Below are 21,127 nucleotides of genomic sequence, written 5' to 3' on the forward strand. Positions count from 1 at the left end.
CTCTGGCCTTCATCGCCATATCGTCTGCCTTTTCATTTCCCCTTACTCCGTTATGATCCGCCACCCAGACGATGCGGATAGTGTCATCCTCAGAGAAGGAGTTTATCTTCTTCTTACATTCCAGATCTCAGTCCCTGGGTTCTTAATGTGGACCCCCAGGCACCCCTCGTCCTCGAAAGTGAGAGTGATATACCTCTAACAGGTGATCCATTGTAAAGGGTATATAAGATTAGGCCCGGCCGAACTTAGCACACATTTATTTGTTTACTGTTCACTAGGAGCCCACCATAGCGCAGAGGTTAGCATGTCCGCCTATGATGCTGAACGCCTGGGTTCGAATCCTGGCGAGACCATCAGAAAAAATTTTCAGCGGTAGGTTTCCCCTCCTAATGCTGGCAACATTTGTGAGGTACTATGCCATGTAAAACTTCTCTCCAAAGAGGTGTCGCATTGCGGCACGCCGCTCCGACTCGGCTATAAAAAGGAGGCCCCTTATCATTGAGCTTAAACTTGAATCGGACTGCACTCATTGATATGTAAGAAGTTTGCCCCTGTTCTTTAGTGGAATGTTCATGGGCAAAATTTGCTAATTTTACTGTTCACTCGACGTGTTTTTATACAACCGAAATTAAGCAGCTTCTTTTATGACAAGTGTGTTTAGATTTGACCTATCCGATGTAAGGGCTTCTATTTATGACTACAGTTAAAGTTTTCTAGGATATTCTGTTTCAATAAAAACAATCTTCTCTTTTAAGATTTATGAACTTTTATGTCAAATTCTGCCAGCTTAGTCTTTTCATCTCTATATGGACTCAATAAGGGAAAACTAATTTAATTTTATGCTACCGGTAGTGCTTTGCAACTAAAGCATAGTAAAAATGAAAGTTCTACTTAAATTACTTACCTTACTCTCGTTGTATGTCCAAGTGCCAACATTTAGATATTGGCCCATTTCAAAAATGACCAGCGGATGATTTTAATGCTGGTACACTGCCCTAAGTCCGATGGAGACCATAACAAATAAAAAGAGAACCACTAAGGGTATATAACTTCTAGCACACTCAGACACACAGATGCACACAAGGCTGAGTGCCTTCTAGCATATGTTGTAGCGAACAAAGGGGAAGTTGTGGCATTTTAAGCAAGCCCAAAGATTTATGTGTTCCACACACATTACCGTTGACTCCTGCAGAGTATTACTTAAGTGCGTTATCCTTAGTATCTTTATTTGTTGCTAAATGTATATATGTGTTAATAGTTGTATGGCGATGTGTGCGAAGAAATTACTTCCGGCATAGAACGTATCGAAATTCTTTTTGAAATGTGAGATTTTCTTACAATTTTGAAGATAAAATATATGTTTGCTGTCCAATTCAATTCATATTTCCGGTATTTTTCCAAAGGGTGATCGATCATTTCGTATAACCACCACCATAGGATGGGGATATACTAATCTAGTCATTCTGTTTGTAACACATCGAAATATTGATCTAAAACCCCATAAAGTATTCCATGTATTCTTGATCGTCTTGACATTCCGAGTTGATCTAGCCATGTATGTCTTTCCGTCTGTCAAAATCATGATAGCGGTCGAACGCGCAAAGCTAGCCGTTTGAAATTTCCCTCAGATACTTCTTATTAAGGTAGGTTGTTGGGGATTGGGATCATACTTGGCACGGATATTGGAAGCCATATCCAAATTTTAGCCAAATCTGTTTATATGGGGGCTATATCCAAATTTAAACAGATATGGCCCAATCTGTTTAAATTTGGATATAGCCCCCATATAAACAGATTTGGCTAAAATTTGGTTATGGCTTCCAATATCCATGCCAAGTATTTTCTCTGATTTGGAAGCAATCCCTAACAAAGGCTTGAGCTACGACTTTAAACATCCATGATACTAAGCGGTATATAAACAAATCTAGCCCCCATATAAACCAAGAGCCCACCGTAGCGCAGAGGTAAGCATGTCCGCCTATGAGGCTGAACGCCTGGGTTCTAATCCTGGCAGTAACATCATAAAATTTCTCAGCGGTGGTATCCCCTCCTAATGCTGACGACATTTCTGAGGTACTTTGCCATGTAAAAACTTCTCCCCAAAAAGGTGTCGCTCTGCGGCACGCCATTTGGACTTGCCTATAAAAGGAAGGTCCCTTATCATTGAGCTTTAAATTGATTCGGACAGCACACATTGATTTGTGAGAATATTTGCCCCAGTTCCTCAACGGTATGTTCATGGGCAAATTTACATAAACCGATCCCCGGATTTGATTTCCTGAGCCCATCGAATTGCTATTTTCATCCGATTTGGCTTAAATTTGAAACAATGACTTGAGTTACGACTTCCAATATCCACGCCAAGTAGGAGCCGAATCGGTCTATAAACAGATGTAGCCCTCAGCCCTTAAAAGCCTTAATTTTCAACTGATTTGCCTTAAATTTTACCCAAAATCTTATGACTTACAACATCAGTGCCAAGTTATTTCAAATCGGTCAATATGGTGATATAGGCCCCCAAACATCGATATCCCATATGACTCCTTGAGGGCAAAATAATTAAAAAACAAAATTAGTTAATAGGGTAGATTTTTGTCGGAATCCATGGTGGTGGGTAGCCAAGATTCGACCGGCCAAACTTAGCACGCTTTCACTTATTTTTATACCCTCCCCATAGCATGGGGGTATACAAATTTCGTCATTCTGTTTGTAACTTCTCCAAATATTTGTCTAAGATCTCATAAAGTATATATATTCTTGATCATCATGACACCTTTAGTCCATTTAGCCATGTCCGACCATCTTTCCGTGCGTCCGTCTGTCAGTGCGTCCATCTGTCTGTCGAAAGCACGATAACTTTCGAAGCAGTAAAGCTCGCCGCCTGAAATTTTGCACAAATCTTTTTATTAGTGTAGGTCAGTTGGGATTGTAAATGAGCGATATCGATCTATGTTTTGATATAACTGGCATATAAACCGATCTGGGTCTTGACTTCATGGGCCTCTAGAGGGCGCAATTCTCATCCGATTTTGCACGAAGTGCTTCGTTATGATGCTACTTTGGACTAAGTAAGCAGTTTAGAAACAAGGCCACCTCTCGAAAGACGAAGCTTACACTATACAAGACACGGATACTACCCGTGCTGTTATAAGGTTCTAAAGCATGTTTACTTGTTAAAGCAGATGAGGGAGTACTTGGAGTACTTGGAGTATTTGAGAGAACGATTCTTCGCAAAATATATGGACCAATTTGCGTTAATGGAGAATATAGGCGACGTATGAATCACGAGCAGTATGAGCTGTATGGCGACGAAAGCATAGTTACACGCACCAAAATACAACGGCTGCGGATAGGTCATGTTGTCAGAATGGATGAAGAAGCTCCAGCAAAGAAATATTTTGAAGGCAAACACAGTAGTACACGCAAACTGGGAAGACCAAAAGCCCGATGGAAAGATCAAGTTGTGGGAGACACCTCGAAACTTGGTGTCAGAGATTTTAGAATGAGCGCAGAAAATCGAGGCGCTTGGAACGCTATTCTAGGTTCAGCTAGTGGAACAAATATTCTGTCATAGCCAATTAAAGTAAAGTAAGCTTCATTATAACTTCTAACAACTGTGCTAAGCATGGTTCAAATCGGACTATAACCTGATATAGCTGTCATATAAACCGATCTTGAATCTTAACTTCTTGAGCACTCGAGGAAGTGATTCTTATCCGATTTGACTGAGTTTTGCATGAGGTGTTTTGCTATGACTTCCAACAACTTTGCTGATTGTGGTTGAAGTTGGCCCATAACCTGATATAACTGTCATATAAACCGATCTTGAATATTGACTTCTTGAGCCACTAGAGGGCGTAATTCTTATCCGATTTGGCCGAAGTTTTGCATGAGGTGTTTTGTTAGGGCCTACTTTTTTATAGCCGAGTCCGAACGGCGTGCCGCAGTGCGACACCTGTTTGGAGAGAAGTTTTACATGGTATAGTACCGAACAAATGTTGTCAGCATTAGGAGGGGAAAACCACCGCTGAAAAAAATTTTTTTCGTATGTTCTCGCTAGTATTCGAACTAAGGCGTTCAGCGTCATAGGCGGACATGCTAACCTCTGCGCTACGGTGGCCTCCCGAGAAGGGAGATCAGGGAAATCAGGTTATAAATGAAGACTATGGCTTATGATCACAGGTCGGTCCATTTGGCAGCAATATGCAAATATGGTCTGATATGGACCATATGCGGTTCGGATACCATAGCAAAATATGGTCGGATCTGGAACAAATTTGGTTCGGCTAAATGGGAAATTTAGTCCAACTCACTGTTCTAAATTTCAGCGAAATATGGAAAAACGTCTTTTCATGAGCTTAAGAGCCTAATTCGATATATCGGGCAGCTGTACAAAAATGTAGTCCGATCTGGACCATGTTCAGATCGGACATTAAAAAGCCTAGACCAAGTCATTGTCTCAAATTTCATCGAAATGGCGAAATAAATGGGGCTTTTATGAACTTAAAACATGTATTCAGCAGATCGTATATAAAAACTATATCCTAAAATGCACAGACCTGGACCATGTTCGGTTTGGATGTCGACGGTCATTATAAAACTCACTGATACAAATTTTATCGAAATTGGATTTGGGCCTTAGTAGCCTGATTGGTCTATAAGCTAACTATATTTAAAAACAGTCCCATCTGGACCATACTTGTTCCCTATGTCGATAGGCCAAATAAAACTCACTGTTTAAATTTCTATAAAATCGGGCGGTAGCTCAGTCTATAAGGCAGCTACATCAAATTATGACCCGATAGGGGTAATATTCTGAAAATCGTCTTTATTTGGCATTCCAGAATATGCCAGTAGACCTTCATGGACACTTCGTACTTCTCCGTTTCCTTTCCATCGAACTTCGCTGAGACCCAACAGATCAATTTTCAGTCTTTCACATTCAGCACTGACTTGAGCAAAACTTCCTGCCTGATACATCGCGCGTACATTCCTTTTACCAAATGTAGTCTTTTTCATTATTTCCTGATCCTCATCATGCTAGGTCATAAAGGATTGGTCTATGATTTTCTAGCCTGGTGGTAGGGCTGCTACCTTTACTTATTCCAATTTTACCTCCATATGGTCTCCAGGCCTACCAATGAAGCACATAGAGTTTCACCATATATGGCATATGTTTTTAATATGACATTTGTATTTAACCAATACGACCCAATGTACAAATTTATTTTCTAGCTACGCATAGAATATCACATACGCATTAGAATCAAATCGCTTGTAATTCACTAGAATTAACTTATGTCAAATTTAGGCATTTTTACCTCCATAACCCAACTTTTCATCCATCGTAAATCCTATGGCCAAAACCAATAAAGACAGGACACGCTTGGACTTAGTGGCAATGGCTTGTGGTAAGAATGGTAGGTAGTGGTGGTGGTCAGCTTCTTGATTTATACTTGAATGAGATTTATGGCCAATATGTTGTAATGATGCTAAAGCAAGTGAAAAACACCTTAAATACTGCGCAAAGGTTAATCTGTGATATCAAATAACAATAAAATGTTAAATAAAATAAAGCCACGGACCACAAGGCCAATTTGAACCTTTTTTTTGTCTGTGTGGGTGTGGCCAACTTTCTCGTTAAGTATTGTGGTTTATGATTGAGGCTTTGAAAACAAAAGGATCAGTCCTTGTCATCTTTTTCAAAGCAATACAGAAACGTTTAAAGTTTTAGTGGCTTATGTTGAGCATTGCTGTAGGGAATGAAATATATAGCAATAGATACATTTTCATGAGGAGATTTTGGTAGATTGTTTTGAGAGGTAATATGAGAGAAAATATTAAACTTAAGCTACGGTCTGACTATGCAAATATTTGGTCCAAATTTATTTTATCATATTAGCCGAAAACATGTAAAAACTTGCTAAATTCGGCCGGTCCGAATTTGTTACCCTCATGAAGTGAATTATTTTGTAGCAATTAAATCGGGAATTGATTGAGGCTCCATGGTCTCAAGAAGTAATCTAAGGATATCAGTATTTATGGGGCCTATATCACTTTATTGAAAAATTGGCACTTATAGTGTAAGTCACAACATAGGTCTTAGGGTAAAATTTCAACCAAATAGGGTGAAAATTAGGCTTCTGGTGGATCAAGCGGACAAAACCGGGTATCGGTTTATATGGGGCTATATATGTTTAAAGACCGATTTGTATCATACATGGCATGGATATTGGAAGTCATAACTCAAGTCTTTGTTTCAAATTTGGCCAAATTGGATGAAAATAGGGGCTTCTAAAGGTTCACGAAGCCAAATCGGAGATCTGTTTATAAAGAGGCTATATCTGTTTTTAGACCGAATCGTATCATACTTTGGAACAACTACTTTTTCCAAAGTTCAGCCAATTCGGGTAAAAATTGAGATTTCTATGGGCTAATGAAAACAATTCGGATAACCGGTTTATATGGGGGCTATATCTGTTTTTAGACCGATTTAGATCATACTTAATATGGATGTTGGAAGTCATAACACAAGTCTTTGTTCCTTAATTCGGCCAATCGGATGAAAATTGCTACTTCTAGGGTTCAATAAAACTCGCCGTCAATAAACTTGGTTTACCCGAAGCCTTTCGGATCGACGCAGTCCGAGTTCAGGTCATGGGCGGCAAACGCCCTGTGGAACAGCGAACGGTCGGTAGGACGGCAAAAATCGTATGAGGGGATCTAGATCATGAAAAGACGAGGCTATTACTGAAAGGAAGTAAGTAGGTGGTCAGTATAGCTATTGGTATCATGACGGCACACATAGAACTGCAAAATCGATGCGGCTAGTGATAGCATGTGTAGGGCATGCGGGGAAGATGACGAGACGTTGGACAATTTCCCTTGTCATTACCCGGCTTTCACGTCTAACAGATACCGGCACTTAAGTCGGCACACTATACCAGACACCAACCAACTTAGGGGAGTGGCATAGAAAAAAATAAAGGATTTTTTAGGTACCACGGAATTCCTAACTACGATTTTCTTTTTCGAGATTACTTTTTTTATATCCACCACCGAAGAATGGGGGTATATTCGTTTTGTCAATCCGTTTGCAACACATCGAAATATCCATTTCCGACCCTATAGAGTATATATAAACTTGATCAGTGTAAAAATCTAAGACGATCTAGCCATGTCCGTCCGTCCGTCTGTTGAAATCACGCCACAGTCTCTCAAAATAGAGATATTGAGCTGAAAGTTTACACAGACTCCTTTTTGTACATAAGCAGGTCAAGTTCGAAGATGTGCCATATCGGACTATATCTTGATATAGCCGCCATATAGTCCGATCCGTCAATTGAGGGTCTTAGCCCCATAAAAGCCAAATTTATTATTCGATTTTGCTGAAATTTGCCTTAGGCCCTGCGATATCTCTTTGCAATTTGGCCCAGATCAGTCCAGGTTTGGATACAACTGCCATAAAGACCGATCTCTCGGTTTAAGGTTTTGAGCCTAAAAAGCGCATTTATTGTCCGATGTGGCCCATAACAGCCACATTTATTATCCGATTTTGCTGAAATTTGGGACAGTGAGGTCCGATAGGCCCTTCGACATCTCTTTGCAATTTGGCCCAGATCGGTCTAGATTTGCATATTCCTGCCGTATAGACCGATCTCTTGATTTAAGGTTTTGGGCCCATAAAAAGCGCAGCTGCCATATAGACCGATCTATCGATTTAAGGTTTTAGGCCAATAAAAGGGGCATTTATTGTCCGATTTCGCCGAAATTCGGGACAATGAGTTGTGATGGGTCCTTCGACATCTTTTTTTAATTTGGCCCAGATCGGTCCAGATTTGCATGAAGCTGCTATATAAAGCGATCCGCCGATTTAGGGTCTTAGGCCAATAAAATCCACATTTATTACCCGACATATCTTTGCAATTTGGCCAAGATCGGTCGGATTTGGATATAGCTGTCATATAGACCTATCCCTCGATTTAAGATTTTAGGGCCATAAAAGGCGAATTTATTGTCCGATGTCGCCGAAATTTTGGACCGTAAGTTAAGCTAAAGCCCTCGACATACTTCTGCGATATGGCACAGATCGGTCTAGATTTGGATATAGCTGCCATATAAACCGATCTCTCGATTTAAGGTTTTTGATTCATAAAAGGTGCATTTATTGTCCTATGACGCCGAAATTTGGGACAGTGATTAAAGTTAAAGCCGTCGACATACTTCTGCGATATGGCACAGATCGGTCCAGATTTTGATATAGCTGCCATATAGACCGATCTCTCGATTTAAGGTTTTGGGGCCATAAAGGGCGCATTTATTGTCCGATTTCTCCAAAATTTAGGACAGTGACTTGTGTAAGGCTCTTCGACATTTTTCTGAAAGTTGGCCTAAATCGGTCCAGATTTGAATATAGCTGCCATATAGATCGATATATCGATTTTACACTGTAATTTGACACAGTAAGTTATATTAGGCTTTTCGACATCCGTGTCGTATATGGTTCAGATCGGTTTATTTTTAGATTTAGCTATTAAAAGGATCAAGATTATCTTATACACAATTGAACAATGACTTGTAGTTATTAGTATTTGTCCCAAATCGGAACATATTTCGATAAAGCTACTGTGGGGCATAAGGGCGATAAAGCTGCTAAGGGCAGTGCACAACAAGCCGATTAGTGGCTTAGGTGTATGTCCATAGTGGAATGGGGCGAATTAATATCAGCACCATCTTTTCAACCTAACCTTACCTAATATCTCCCAAGTAAGTATTTATATAGATATAGCCCCCGCATAAAACGATTCCTCGATTTGACATCCTGAGAACCTTTAACTTTAGCCACTATGATTTCTTCAAAATAATGTACAATAGATAAAACTGAGTTCATGTGTGTATCCAAACCAAGGGCCGGCCCGACCAAAGTTAGCTCCTATTAACTTGTTTTACCTTTTTTTTGTTTGTTTACCCTATCAATGATTTTTTTCTTTTGGTAAACTATAAGCTTCTTCCTTATTCATATCTATAACAGCTCAGATTTGATATTTCTGACTCACTCCCGATTTACGTGCTTAAAAAAAAAATTGACATAAACAAAACAAACCAATCTCAGCTATCCAAAACCAGAAATCAAAGTGTTTCCGCATCATTTGTTTGTCAACATTCACCAATGTTCGAAAATTAGTACCTTATTTTATTACCACCCAATGGTTAGACTGTGTTTGGTGGTGTTAAATGGTGAGAAAGGAAAAAAGAAATCTATCTTAAGCAGGCATATTCTGCCGACCGTTAAACAGGTCTAATGACTTCATTAAAACTGGACTGCCACTTGGAGATAGGTTAAATGGACCGAATAGATTCTTGTTTAGCACGGAAACAGCTTACATAATTGATACTTTGCCATAAAAACGAATGTAAACAACGATAAATTTTAAATGCCGAGATTAAGTTGTTGTAAATCTATGCCAACTTCAAGTCATTGTGGCCCATCCTACTTCTTAGGCCAAATTACCTAAGAGTTAGAACTTGAAGATAAATTTAAGTCGTCTAAGCCGGTTATATTGTCTAGGAATTATTTCGCAAATCTATGTCAAAAGTTATTAACAACAGAGCGACTGGTTTTTTGTTTTTAATAATGGGGAACTTAAATCAAAAACGGAAATATTTTTTAAACGAGTTGCCCAAAAAGTGAGTATCCCATACCATACGTGGAAATATTTAAAAATCGCGTTGAAAATGTTGGCCTATAATTTTGTATTGGCCTCCTGCCGCCAATTCTCCCTCATACATTAGGCGTAATTTTATACTCGTTTCATTATCGAACATCAAACGGCATAAATTAAATCCCCTCCCTTAAATATGTATGCCGCAGTAACTGATTGAGCGAAGAGTAACTGCTAAAGTACTCAGTGGTAGTAGACCTACCCTCTCCCACCATTTCGGTATATGTTTAATATTTATAAAACATATTGACAACGGTTATATATAGCCATTTATAAATATTCATGTATGTGACAATGTATGTGCTCATGTCCGCCTGTCTGTCCATATACCAACGACTACGATCCGAGCATTAACTGAATAAATTCCGGCATAACTAACGTGTTTCCACAGCTACGTGTGAAGCATTTCAATAAAACTGAATGATTCCCCATAATCAATAAAAAAAATATAATTGTTCCCAGAGGGGAATACTTAAAAAGCGATTGATTATAATACGCATCTTTGTTAAACCTTTTGGGATATCTACTACACTAGACAACGAAAATCGAAAAAAGTTCATATTCCACTCTATATAAGCCAGTTATGGCTTGGAACTAATGCTCTCTCTGCAGTAGGTTTTTGATCACACATCTATTACCCATCAATTGAGCGGTTATTACACAACTATACTCAGGGCAGTAAGTCCGATGATATCAGCAAACACTGTCTGCTGATTTCTTTTTCAAAACATTGAATCGTTACAAATCCATTCTGAATCAATTTCAATCATGCTATAGACGTTCAAAAGTGGGTATTGAGCTTAAGCTTGTTGCGCCACTGGTTTAGGTCTTGAACGAAAAGACCCCTTTTCGCATCAATCAGTGCGAAGAAATGTTGACAAAATACGATTGCGGTGCTTCAAACTCAGTATATAAGATCGTCACAGGTGGTGAATCGTGGATCTTCGAAGGTGAGCCAAATCCAACGAAAGTTGTCAGTGGAAAAGAAAATGCTCGCCAGTTTTTCGGCAAAACTAGTCATGTAGCGACTTTACTGATTGAGCAACGTAGGTTACAAATTGCAAATTTTGCCCATAAACATTCCACTACAGAACGGGGGCAAACTTCTCACATATCAATGAGTGCAGTCCGATTCAAGTTTAAGCTCAATGATAAGGGGCCTCCTTTTTATAGCCGAGTCCGAACGGCGTGCCTCCGTGCGACACCTCTTTGGAGAGAAGTTTTACATGGCATAGTACCTCACAAATGTTGCCAGCATTAAAAAGGGGAAAACCACCGCTGAATTTTTTTCTGATGGTCTCGCCAGGATTCGAACCTAGGCGGACATGCTAACCTCTGCGCTACGAAGGTTAGATTGGAAAAAAGGGTACAGATAATAATCCGCCTCATGCCACTATTGACATTAACCTAAGCCAGTAATCGGCTTGTTGTGCACTCCAAAAACTATAAAATAACCTCTGGCAAGTAAAAGTGTGTTAAGTTCGGCCGGGCCGAATCTTAAATAGCCTCCACCATAGATCGCATTTATCGAGTTCTTTTCCCGATATCTCTTTTTAGGAAAACAAAGGACAAAATAAAATAATTGCTATAATATTCGAGCTATGTCAAGTTATGGTCCGGTCTGAACTGAATGTTAGAGACCATAGCCATTGTGTAAAATTTCAGCTAATTCGAGTAAGAATTGCGCCCTTTAGGGTCTCAAGAAGTTATATAGAGAGATCGGTTTGTATGGAAGCTATATCAGGCTATGGACTGATTTGGACCATATTTGACGCTTTTGTTGAAGATCATGGGAGAAGCCGTTGTATTTAATTTCTGCCAAATCGGATAATAATTACGCCCTCTGGAGGCTCAAGAAGTCATGATCCCAGATCGGTTTAAATGGCACTGTTATTGAAAGTCATAATAAAACACCTCGTGAAAAATTGTAGCCACATCAGATAAGAATTGTGCCCTCTAGGGGCTCAAGAAGTCCAGACCCGAGATCGATTTATATGGCAGCTATATCAGGTTATGGACCGATTTCAACCATACTCTGCACAGTTGTTGGAAGTTATAATAAAACACCTCGTGCAAAATTTTAGCCACATCAGATAATGATTATGTCCTCTAGGGGCTCAAGAAGTCAAGACCTAAGATCGATTTATATGGCAGCTATACCAAAACATAGACCGGTATAGCACATTTACCGACCTTCACAAATAAGAAGTAATTGTGCAAAATTTTAAGCGGCTAGCTGTACTCCTTCGAAAGTTAGCGTGCTTTCGCGGACAGACGGACGGACAGACGGACGGACAAACGGACGGACAGGGCTAAATCGACTTAAAATGTCATGACGAACAAGAATATTATGGGGTCTTAGTCGAATATTTCGAGGAGTTACAAACAGAATGACGAAATAAGTACAACCCCATCCTATGGTGGAGGGTATAAAAAAAAAAAAATTAAGATAGGAATTCGGTGCTACTTACAAAATCCTTTATTGTTTTCAATACTACTCCCCTAAATTGGTTCATGTCTGGTATTGTGTGCCCACCTAAGTGTTGGTGTCTGTAAGATGCGAAAGCCGGGCAATGACAAAGGAAATGCTCCAATGTATCATCATTTTCTCCACACATGCTACCACTTGCCGCACCAATTTTACTTAAGCTCACTTATGTCCTATGTGTCCCGTTTTGATACCAATAGCTATACTGACCTCCTTTTACTTCCTTTCAGTAATAGCCTCGTCTTTCTAGGATCTGGATCCCCCCATAGCATTTTCGCTGTCCTACTGACAGTATCGCTGTTCCACAATGTTGCATGCGCATGTCGTCGCCCTCACCCTTAACTCGGACAGCGTTGACCCGAAAGGCTGTGACCTTACCGTTCTGGTTGTTATTGCCCTTATAGCAATTTTACTGGTAGTAAAGATGTTCACACTCGACGTCCTCGCGTTAGCACCACACCACTTCACGCATTCCGTCATCGCCCGGATCTCCGCCTGCAGGAGATCCGGCAGGTAGTCTAAGACAGATCTCAGCCTCTGGGTTCTCAATGTAGACCCCCAGACCCACTCTGTCCTCTAGCTTTCATCCATCCGAGTAACATAATCTTCCAGATGGGAATACTAGGATTCCGTCAATCCAAGATTCTGCCGATGGCAGCAGTGCCTCGCACTCGACTTCAAGGTTCATCTCAGGTATCCGATCGGACACCTCTTCCCTTCCTTTCAGGGAAGAGATTCGATTATACCGTGCTGGTATAAGCTGCCTTAAGTCTCATAGCTGCAGTGGCTGCCTCAAACTTAATCTGTATTTCAATCGGTCGGATATCTAGAATAGTCTCCAGTGCCCTAGTGGGTGTGATCTTCATTGCTCCGACTATGCCAAGACAACATGATCTCTGAACCTGTTGTATGGTCCTTATGTTACACTTTTTCTCCATAGCAGTCCACCAAACTACTGAGGTGTAAGTAAATATTGGTTTAATCATGCTCCTGTAGAGCCAGTGGACTATCCTCGGACTCAGGCCCCATTTCGAGCCTACGGCCCATCTACATAGTGCCCAACATCTTTGAGCCTTCTCAGTACGCTCCTGAATGTGACACTTTCAATTCAGTTTCCTGTCCAACATCACACCTAAGTATTTGATATTGTATTTGAAAGGCAAAAGTAGGGCGAGACCGACTATATAATACCCTACACCACCTAGTATACGAGCTACTTTTAATATATAAAGCTTATCTCTACGTATTGGGACGTCAAATTAAACACCTAGTGCTAAATCTTGTTAAGATTGGACTAAAATTGTGGCTTCTACAGCCTTAAATCACGGGTGAAGTATATATATATGGGAGCTATATCTAAATCTGAGCCGATTTTTATGAATTTTTGCTCACATATGTAGACGTCCAATAAAACAACCCATGTAAAATTTTGTAAAGATCGGACTAAAACTGTGGTTTCTACAGCCTGAAAATTCCATATCTGATGAAAGATATATATGGGAGCTATATCTAAATATGAACCAATTTTGACGTAATTTTGCACACATGTGGCAACATCAAACACAACACCTCGTACTAAATTTGTTTAAGATCGGACCAAAATTGTAGCTTCTACAGGCCTAAAACTCCATATCGGAGGAAAGATATATATGAGGGCTTTATCTAAATCTGGATCGATTTTAATGACATTTTGCACACACATGTAGATGTGGAATAAAACACCCCATGCCAAATTTTTTAAAGATCGGAGAAAAATTGTGACTTCTACAGCCTTAAAAGGCCATATCGGATGAAGGATATATATGGGAGCTATATCTAAACCTGGACCGATTTTCATGAAATTCCTTACATACATTATGACGTCAAGTAAAACACCTAGCGCAAAATCTTTTAAAGATTGGACTAAAATTGTGGCTTCTACAGCCTTAAAAGTCCATTTCGTATGGGAGCTATATCTAAATCTAGACCGATTTTTATAAAATTTTGAACACATATGTTGACTTTAAATAAAACACTCCGTGCCAAATTTTGTAAAGATCGCACCAAACTTGTAGCTTCTACAGCCTTAAAAGACCATATCGGATGAAAGATATATATGGGAGCTATATCTAAATCTGAAAATCAATAACGTTTGTCCTTGGGCCAAAGAAGTGATATGTGCAAAATTTCAAGACAATCAGACAAAAAATGCGACCTGTACCTTGATCACTAGAATACATGGACAGACAGACAGCAGACGGACATGGCAAAATCGAATCAGGAAGTGATTCTAAGCCGGTCGGCATTCTTATCCTTCTTAGTGTTGCAAACAAATGCACAAATTTATAATACCCTGTACCACAGTGGTGGTGTAGGTTATAAAAACTCATCCAGAAACGTTGTTACATGCCATCCATGGTGGGGAATATGGAGATTCTACCCTGCCGAACTTAACGCGCTTTTACTTGTTTGTTGACTAGTGTATTTTTAAATAGATTTTTTAACATTGCCCCAAAAAGGCAGTAAGGAAGAACATTTTTATTTAAATTTGAGAATTGCATACAACTGTCAGTTATAAAATATGATTGCTTTATAAAATATTTAAGATTTGAAACAAATTTGTTCTTTGCATTCACGCTGGTAACACAACAAATTTAAGATGAGTACCATAAGGTACTTCGAAATGCAGTTGAGGAAAAACATATACGATACAGAAATCATAGAAATAGCGTTAAGCCAGTTAATAGACATTGGTTACTATCCCATTAGAAAAACCATGTGTGAAATAACCCCACATAATAAAAGTATCTGTGCTTAACAAAGGTCATTATACCGTTATCTAATTATAACAACAGTGTGAATACATAAATTCTGATTACCATTTTAATTGGTTGAATGTCTGTCTGTCTGAAATCTCTACCGCTGCTTATAAATTAAGTGATTAATGTTTCATTTCAATATTAAAACAACACAATGTTCATTTAATGTTCACATTATGTTTGTATGAACTACAAGAAAGTTATTAACCTACTAGGTATACAACATGCATGTGTGTATGTATGTTAAATGTGTTGCTCTAAGTTATGAGTGTAGGCCTACCTATGGTTGTACCCATGCACAAGCACACAAGTCATTAAATTCAAATTTGTTCTTTGGCTATGAGTGATATCGGACACATCAGCCGCCCAGACATGTGGATAGACGGACGTGACTTTAATGTCCGTAAAAGACGTGAATTGAATGCTATCCCAAACGAGAGCCCAAAAGAAGTAGATAATTTTATTGGAAAAATAATTAAAGCGGATTTCTATTAAAAAAAAAATTAAATAAAAAGTTTGTTCTGTAAATTGGAGTTAAAGAAATTATACTTGTTTGATGTTGAATCTTTTTATACCCTGCACCATAGGTTGGGGGTATACTAATTTCGTCATTCTGTTTGTAACTCCTCGAAATATTCGTCCAAGACCCCATAAAGTATATATATTCTTGATCGTCATGATATTTAAGTCGAACCAGCCATGTCCGTCCGTCTGTCCGCCCGTCTGTCTGTCGAAAGCACGCCAACTATCGAAGGAGTAAAGTTATTTTGCACAAAGACTTGTTATTGGTGTAGGTCACTCCGTTTGCAAGGCATCGAAATTTTGATCTAGGACCCCATAAAGTATATATATGATTGACCGTCTCAACATTCTGAGTCGAACTAGCCATGTCCGTCCGTCTGTCGAAATCACGATAGCGGTCGAATGCGTAAGGCTACCCGCTTGAAATTCTGCACAAATACATAATATTGATGTAGGTGGTTGGGGATTGCAAATGGGACATATCGGATCAGATTTGGATAAAGCTCCTATATAAACCGATCTTCACATTTGACTTCTTGAGCCCCTGAAAGCTACAATTTTTGTTCGATTTGGCTGAAATTTTGCATGTGGTGTTCTGCTATCACTGTGCCAAGTTCGGTCTAAATCGGTCTATAACCAGATATAGCTCTCATATAAACCGAACTTGTCCGATTTGGCTGAAATGTTATGTTCCGTTATGACTCTCAACAACTGAGCCAAGTAGATTCCAAATCTGTGTATAACCTGATATGGCTCCCATATAAACTGATCTCCCGATTTGACTTCTTGAGCTTCTGGAAGCCTCAATTTTTGTCTGAAATTTTGCACATAGTGCTCTGTTATGACTTCCAACAACTGTGCCAAGTACGGTCCAAATCGGTCAAGAACATAATATAGCTCCCATATAAACCGATCTCCCGATTTGATTTTTTGAGCCCTTACAAGCCATGATTTTCATCCGATTTGGCTGAAATTTTGCACATATTGTGTTCTGTTATGACTCTCAACAACTGCACCAACTACGATCCATGTCGGTCTATAAGCAGATAAAGCTCCCATATTTTAGCAGAATCCATAATGGTGGCTTCCAAAGATTCGGCTCTGCCGCACTTAACCCGTTTTTATACCCACCACCGAAGGATAGGGGTATTTTCATTTTGTCATTCCGTTTGCAACACATCGAAATAACCATTTCCGACCCTATAAAGTATATATATTCTTGATCAGCGTAAAAATCTAAGACGATCTAGCCATGTCCGTTAGTCTGTCTGTTGAAATCACGCTACAGTCTTCAAAAATAGCGATATTGAGCTGAAACTTTGCACAGATTCTTTTTTTGTCCATAAGCAGGTTATGCTCGAAGATGGGCTATATCGGACTATATCTGGATATAACCCCATATAGAACGATCCGCCGATTTAGGGTCCTAGGCCCATAAAAGCCACATTTACTATCCGATTTTGCTAAATGCGTCTGTGAGTGTTAGGCCCTTCGACATCCTTCGTTAATTTAGCCCATATCGGTTTAGATTTGGATATAGCTGCCATATAGACCGAACCGCCGTTTTAGGCCCACAAAAGCCACATTTATTATCCGATTTTGCTGAAATTTTGAACAGCGAGTTGCATTGTGCCCTTCGTCATCCTTCTAAAATTGGGCCAAAATCGGTCCAGATTTGGATATAGCTGACATATAGACCGATCCCTCGGTTTAATGTTTTGAGCCCATAAAATTCGCATTTATTGTCCAATGTCGCCGAAATTTGGGACAGTTAGTAAGTTAAGCCCCTCGACATCCTTCTTCAATTTGGCTCAGATCGGTACAGATTTGGATATATCTGTCATATAGACCGATCTCTTGACATAAGGTCTTGCGCCCATAACAGGCGCATTTAATGTCCGATGTCGCCGAAATTTGGGACAGTGAGTAAGGTTAAGCCCCTCGACATATTTCTGCTATATGGCACAAATCAGTACAGATTTGGATATAGCTGCCGTATTGACCGATCTCCCGATTTTAGGTTTTGGGCCCATAAAAGGCGCATTTATTGTCCGATGTCGCCGAAATTTGGGACAGTGAGTTAAGTTGAGTCCCTTGACATATTTCTGCAATTTGGCCTAGATCGGTCCAGGTTGGATATAGTTGTCATATAGATCGATCCATCGATTTAAGGTTTTGGGGCCATAAAAGTCGCATTTATTGTCCGATGTCGCCGAAATTCGGGACAGTGAGTTAGGTCAGGCTCCTCGATATACTTCTGCAATTTGGCACAGATCGGTTCAGATTTGGATATAGCTGTCATATAGACCGATCTCTCGACATTTATTGTCCGATGTCGCCGAAATTTGGGACAGTGAGTAAGTTAAGCCCCTCGACATACTTCTGCACTATGGCTCAGTTCGGTCCAGATTTGGATTTAGCTACCATATAAACCGATCTCTCGATTTAAGGTTTTGGGGCCATAAAAGGCGCATTTATAGTCCGATGTCGCCGAAATTTGGGACAGTTAGTTGTGTTAGACTCTTGGACATTTTTTTGCAACTTGGCCCAAATTGGTCTTGATTTGGATACAGCTGACATATGGACCGTTATCTCGATTTTCAGTCTTGGCCCCATAAATGACGCATTTATTAACCGATTTCACTTAAATGTGATACAGTGTCTCATGTTAGGCTTGTCAACATCCATGTCGTTTATGGTTCAGATCGGTTTATTTTTAGATATAGCTACTAAAAATACCAATATTTTGTTATACACAATTGATAAACGAATTGTAGTCATTAGTATTTGGTCCAAATGGGAACATATTTCGATATAACTGCTATGGGGCAAAAGGTATGCATTTTTCACCGGATCTGGACGAAATGTGGTTTACATATATAGCCGAGGTGGTGGGTATCCAAAGATCGGCCCGGCCGAACTTAACGCCTTTTTACTTGTTCTATTTCATTTTTGCTTTTGATTTATACTGTTTTTCCAACCCTAAAATCAAGCTTCTTTATGCCTACTCCCCTTCTCTTTCTTAATTCTACAGTACCTAGTTAATCAACTTTCATAATAAAATTATGCTAATTTATTAATGCTTTAATATTACCACACCTTATATTTGATGTCTTATTAAAGGTTTCCCCAGTCAACAGAGATTGATATCTCAATTCTTTTGTGAAGTTTACTTTGAGGCAATCGATACTGGAATCTCGACTAATTGCTTTAATTCGTTTCCCATAATTATCTGTGGCTAATTACTAAGCAATGACCAGGCTACAACTATTGACTCCATGCGACAAAAGAATCCCAGCAAATGGGAAAAGTTACCCCTGACAATGGATGAACAAAAGCATTAAATCATACTTTGAACTCTTCTTCTTTACAAGGGGGCAAACGACAAAAATCGTTTGTATGATCTTAGTGTGGAAAGGGATAGCGGACACGAATTCCGTGGTAAATTGTTTAAGCAGTAGTTTAGTAATAGGGGAATTTTTATCGTCCTGGGAACCCATTTGCTTCAAATGAATACAAATATGCCGCTATCTATGTGGTGGGTGTGGGCAGGGTTTATATCTCTGTTTATGGTTGGGGGGATATGGCTGCTGCAAATCGTTTACTTCATAAATTGCTAAGCGCGTATAATTCATTGTCTCATCCGTTTTCATTTTGACGCTATTGTCTAAAAATAATCTACGACAAAAGACCAAAGCTTAGCGCAATAGTTACCGTAGTAGCAGTGTACATAGCAACAACGAACGACAACATGTCACAGGAAGAGAAGCACAAGCAGAAGAAAAAACAAAAGGATTTCTATGCTCAATGCCATTACAAAAGCACACACAAACAGACATGTAGGGCCAAGCTTTCCAACTAGGACCTATTTTAACAACAATTCGAATTTAAACACAGTGGACCGTGAATGGAGTAATCATAAAGAAATGTCAATGAAATTTTGTAGAAGCTATGAGCTTAAGCTTAGTTGAGGTATTACTTTGGATACCAAAGCAGTAGTCGTAGTGCACAATTTCAGCCAAATCGGGTAAGAATTACGCCCTCTAGCGACTCAAGTAGTCAAGGTCCGAGAACGGTTTATATGGAAGCTACTAGCTGGCCGGTGAGCTTCGCTACACCATAAAACGGCTGTTTGAAAATCGATTTCATTTCATACCAATTGAGGAGGTTTTTTTAATGTTGTTGAGGCTCCGTAGAGCTTGGAACAACTTCTTATAATGAATGTGTACTCAACTTCCAAATACGTTTCATTTGATATCCATAAAGTCCCCATCGGTAAATGTGTTCTGTTGATGGGTTTTGGGGTGTGGGAGCCCCTCAGACACCAAGGAATAAACTTTTATGTCAGATTTGTACTCTACTTTTAAATATCTTTCATTTGATACCCATATTGCCCAAAGCGGTAAACGTGTCCTGTTGGGGGTGGGGGAGTTTAGGGGTTGGGGGACCCCCTTGAACACTTTGGGTGAAATTTGTATATCAAATTTGTACTCTACTCTGAAATAACTTTCATTTGATTCCATTATTGTCCCAATCGGTCAATGGGGGGTTTATGGATGGGGCGTCCCCCAAGGTTATGTGACCCTAAAATGTTCAACCAATTTCGTGTTTTTGGGGTACCATATGGTGGCAAACACAATTACGCCTCAATCGGTGCACCCATATCCAAGATTTGGGGTTTTTGAAAATGTGGGTAAGGGCGAGGATATCAACAAATACAGTACCCTTTTTTCGCGGGGGGTTCAAATTCTATTCCGCCTGCCCGGCTGACCCAGCCAATCGATAGTAAGGTAAGGCTTGGGATCTGTGGATCTAAAAAGATGGGTCAGCAGAGGAACACCTCAAGGAGGTATACTATGTTCTCTACTTTGGAATATATTCACTAACAATATTTTATTGTCTCTGGAAGAAAAAGGTGTATAAGTGGTAGCGTATGCTGATGACGTGGCAACCGCAGTTAGGGGAAAGTTTCCCACCACTCTAAGCTCTACATGCAACAGCGAAGTGTGCTACCAAAAGTGGTATAGGCATAAATCCGTGCAAAACAGAAGTAGTTCTTTTCAGCAGGAGATACAACTTACCTACAGTGGCACCTGTCCCATTGGGAGGAGAGAATGTTCCATCTACAGAAAGCGCAACATACCCGGATGTTTTGCTGGACAGGAAATTAAACTTCAAATCCAACATTTTGGAAAGGACAAGAATGGCAACTCTTGCCTTATACATCTGCGAGAGAGCCATTGGCAAAAGTTGGGGGTTTAGACCACACGTCATGCACTGGATATATACTACAGTTGTCAGACCTATAATGCTTTATGGTGTTGTGGTCTGGTGTACGGCGCTTCAAAAGTCGACCTACTGTTGAATACTCAACCGGATCCAAAGAATTGTTTGTTTGTGCATCACAGCCGCACTGAGGACGACACCATCTGATGCACTGAATTTAATACTACATCTTATGCCTCTCGACATTGTGGCTGGACAAATTGCTGCGACAACTGCCGTGAGGTTAAGGGAGCTTTCTCATTGGTCATGTCGCGGGTACGGACACTGTGTTATCCTTGATACAATGTCCGATGTTCCAGGCAGTGTGGATA

The 21,127-nt window shown here is 39.8% G+C and overlaps 1 protein-coding gene across 1 annotated transcript in view; it reads left to right on the plus strand.

Annotated features, from left to right (window-relative positions):
• LOC131996996 (uncharacterized transmembrane protein DDB_G0289901-like) overlaps positions 1 to 21,127 on the plus strand; it is a 58,487-nt gene that overhangs the window by 4,245 nt on the left and 33,115 nt on the right. The window contains exon 2 of the mRNA XM_059367223.1: positions 18,905 to 18,971. Within this exon, the coding sequence (XP_059223206.1) occupies positions 18,905 to 18,971 (67 nt within the window). The remainder of the gene's footprint in view (positions 1 to 18,904; positions 18,972 to 21,127) is intronic.

This window comes from Stomoxys calcitrans, chromosome 4 (assembly GCF_963082655.1).
Source record: "Stomoxys calcitrans chromosome 4, idStoCalc2.1, whole genome shotgun sequence".
Lineage (NCBI taxonomy): Eukaryota > Metazoa > Arthropoda > Insecta > Diptera > Muscidae > Stomoxys > Stomoxys calcitrans.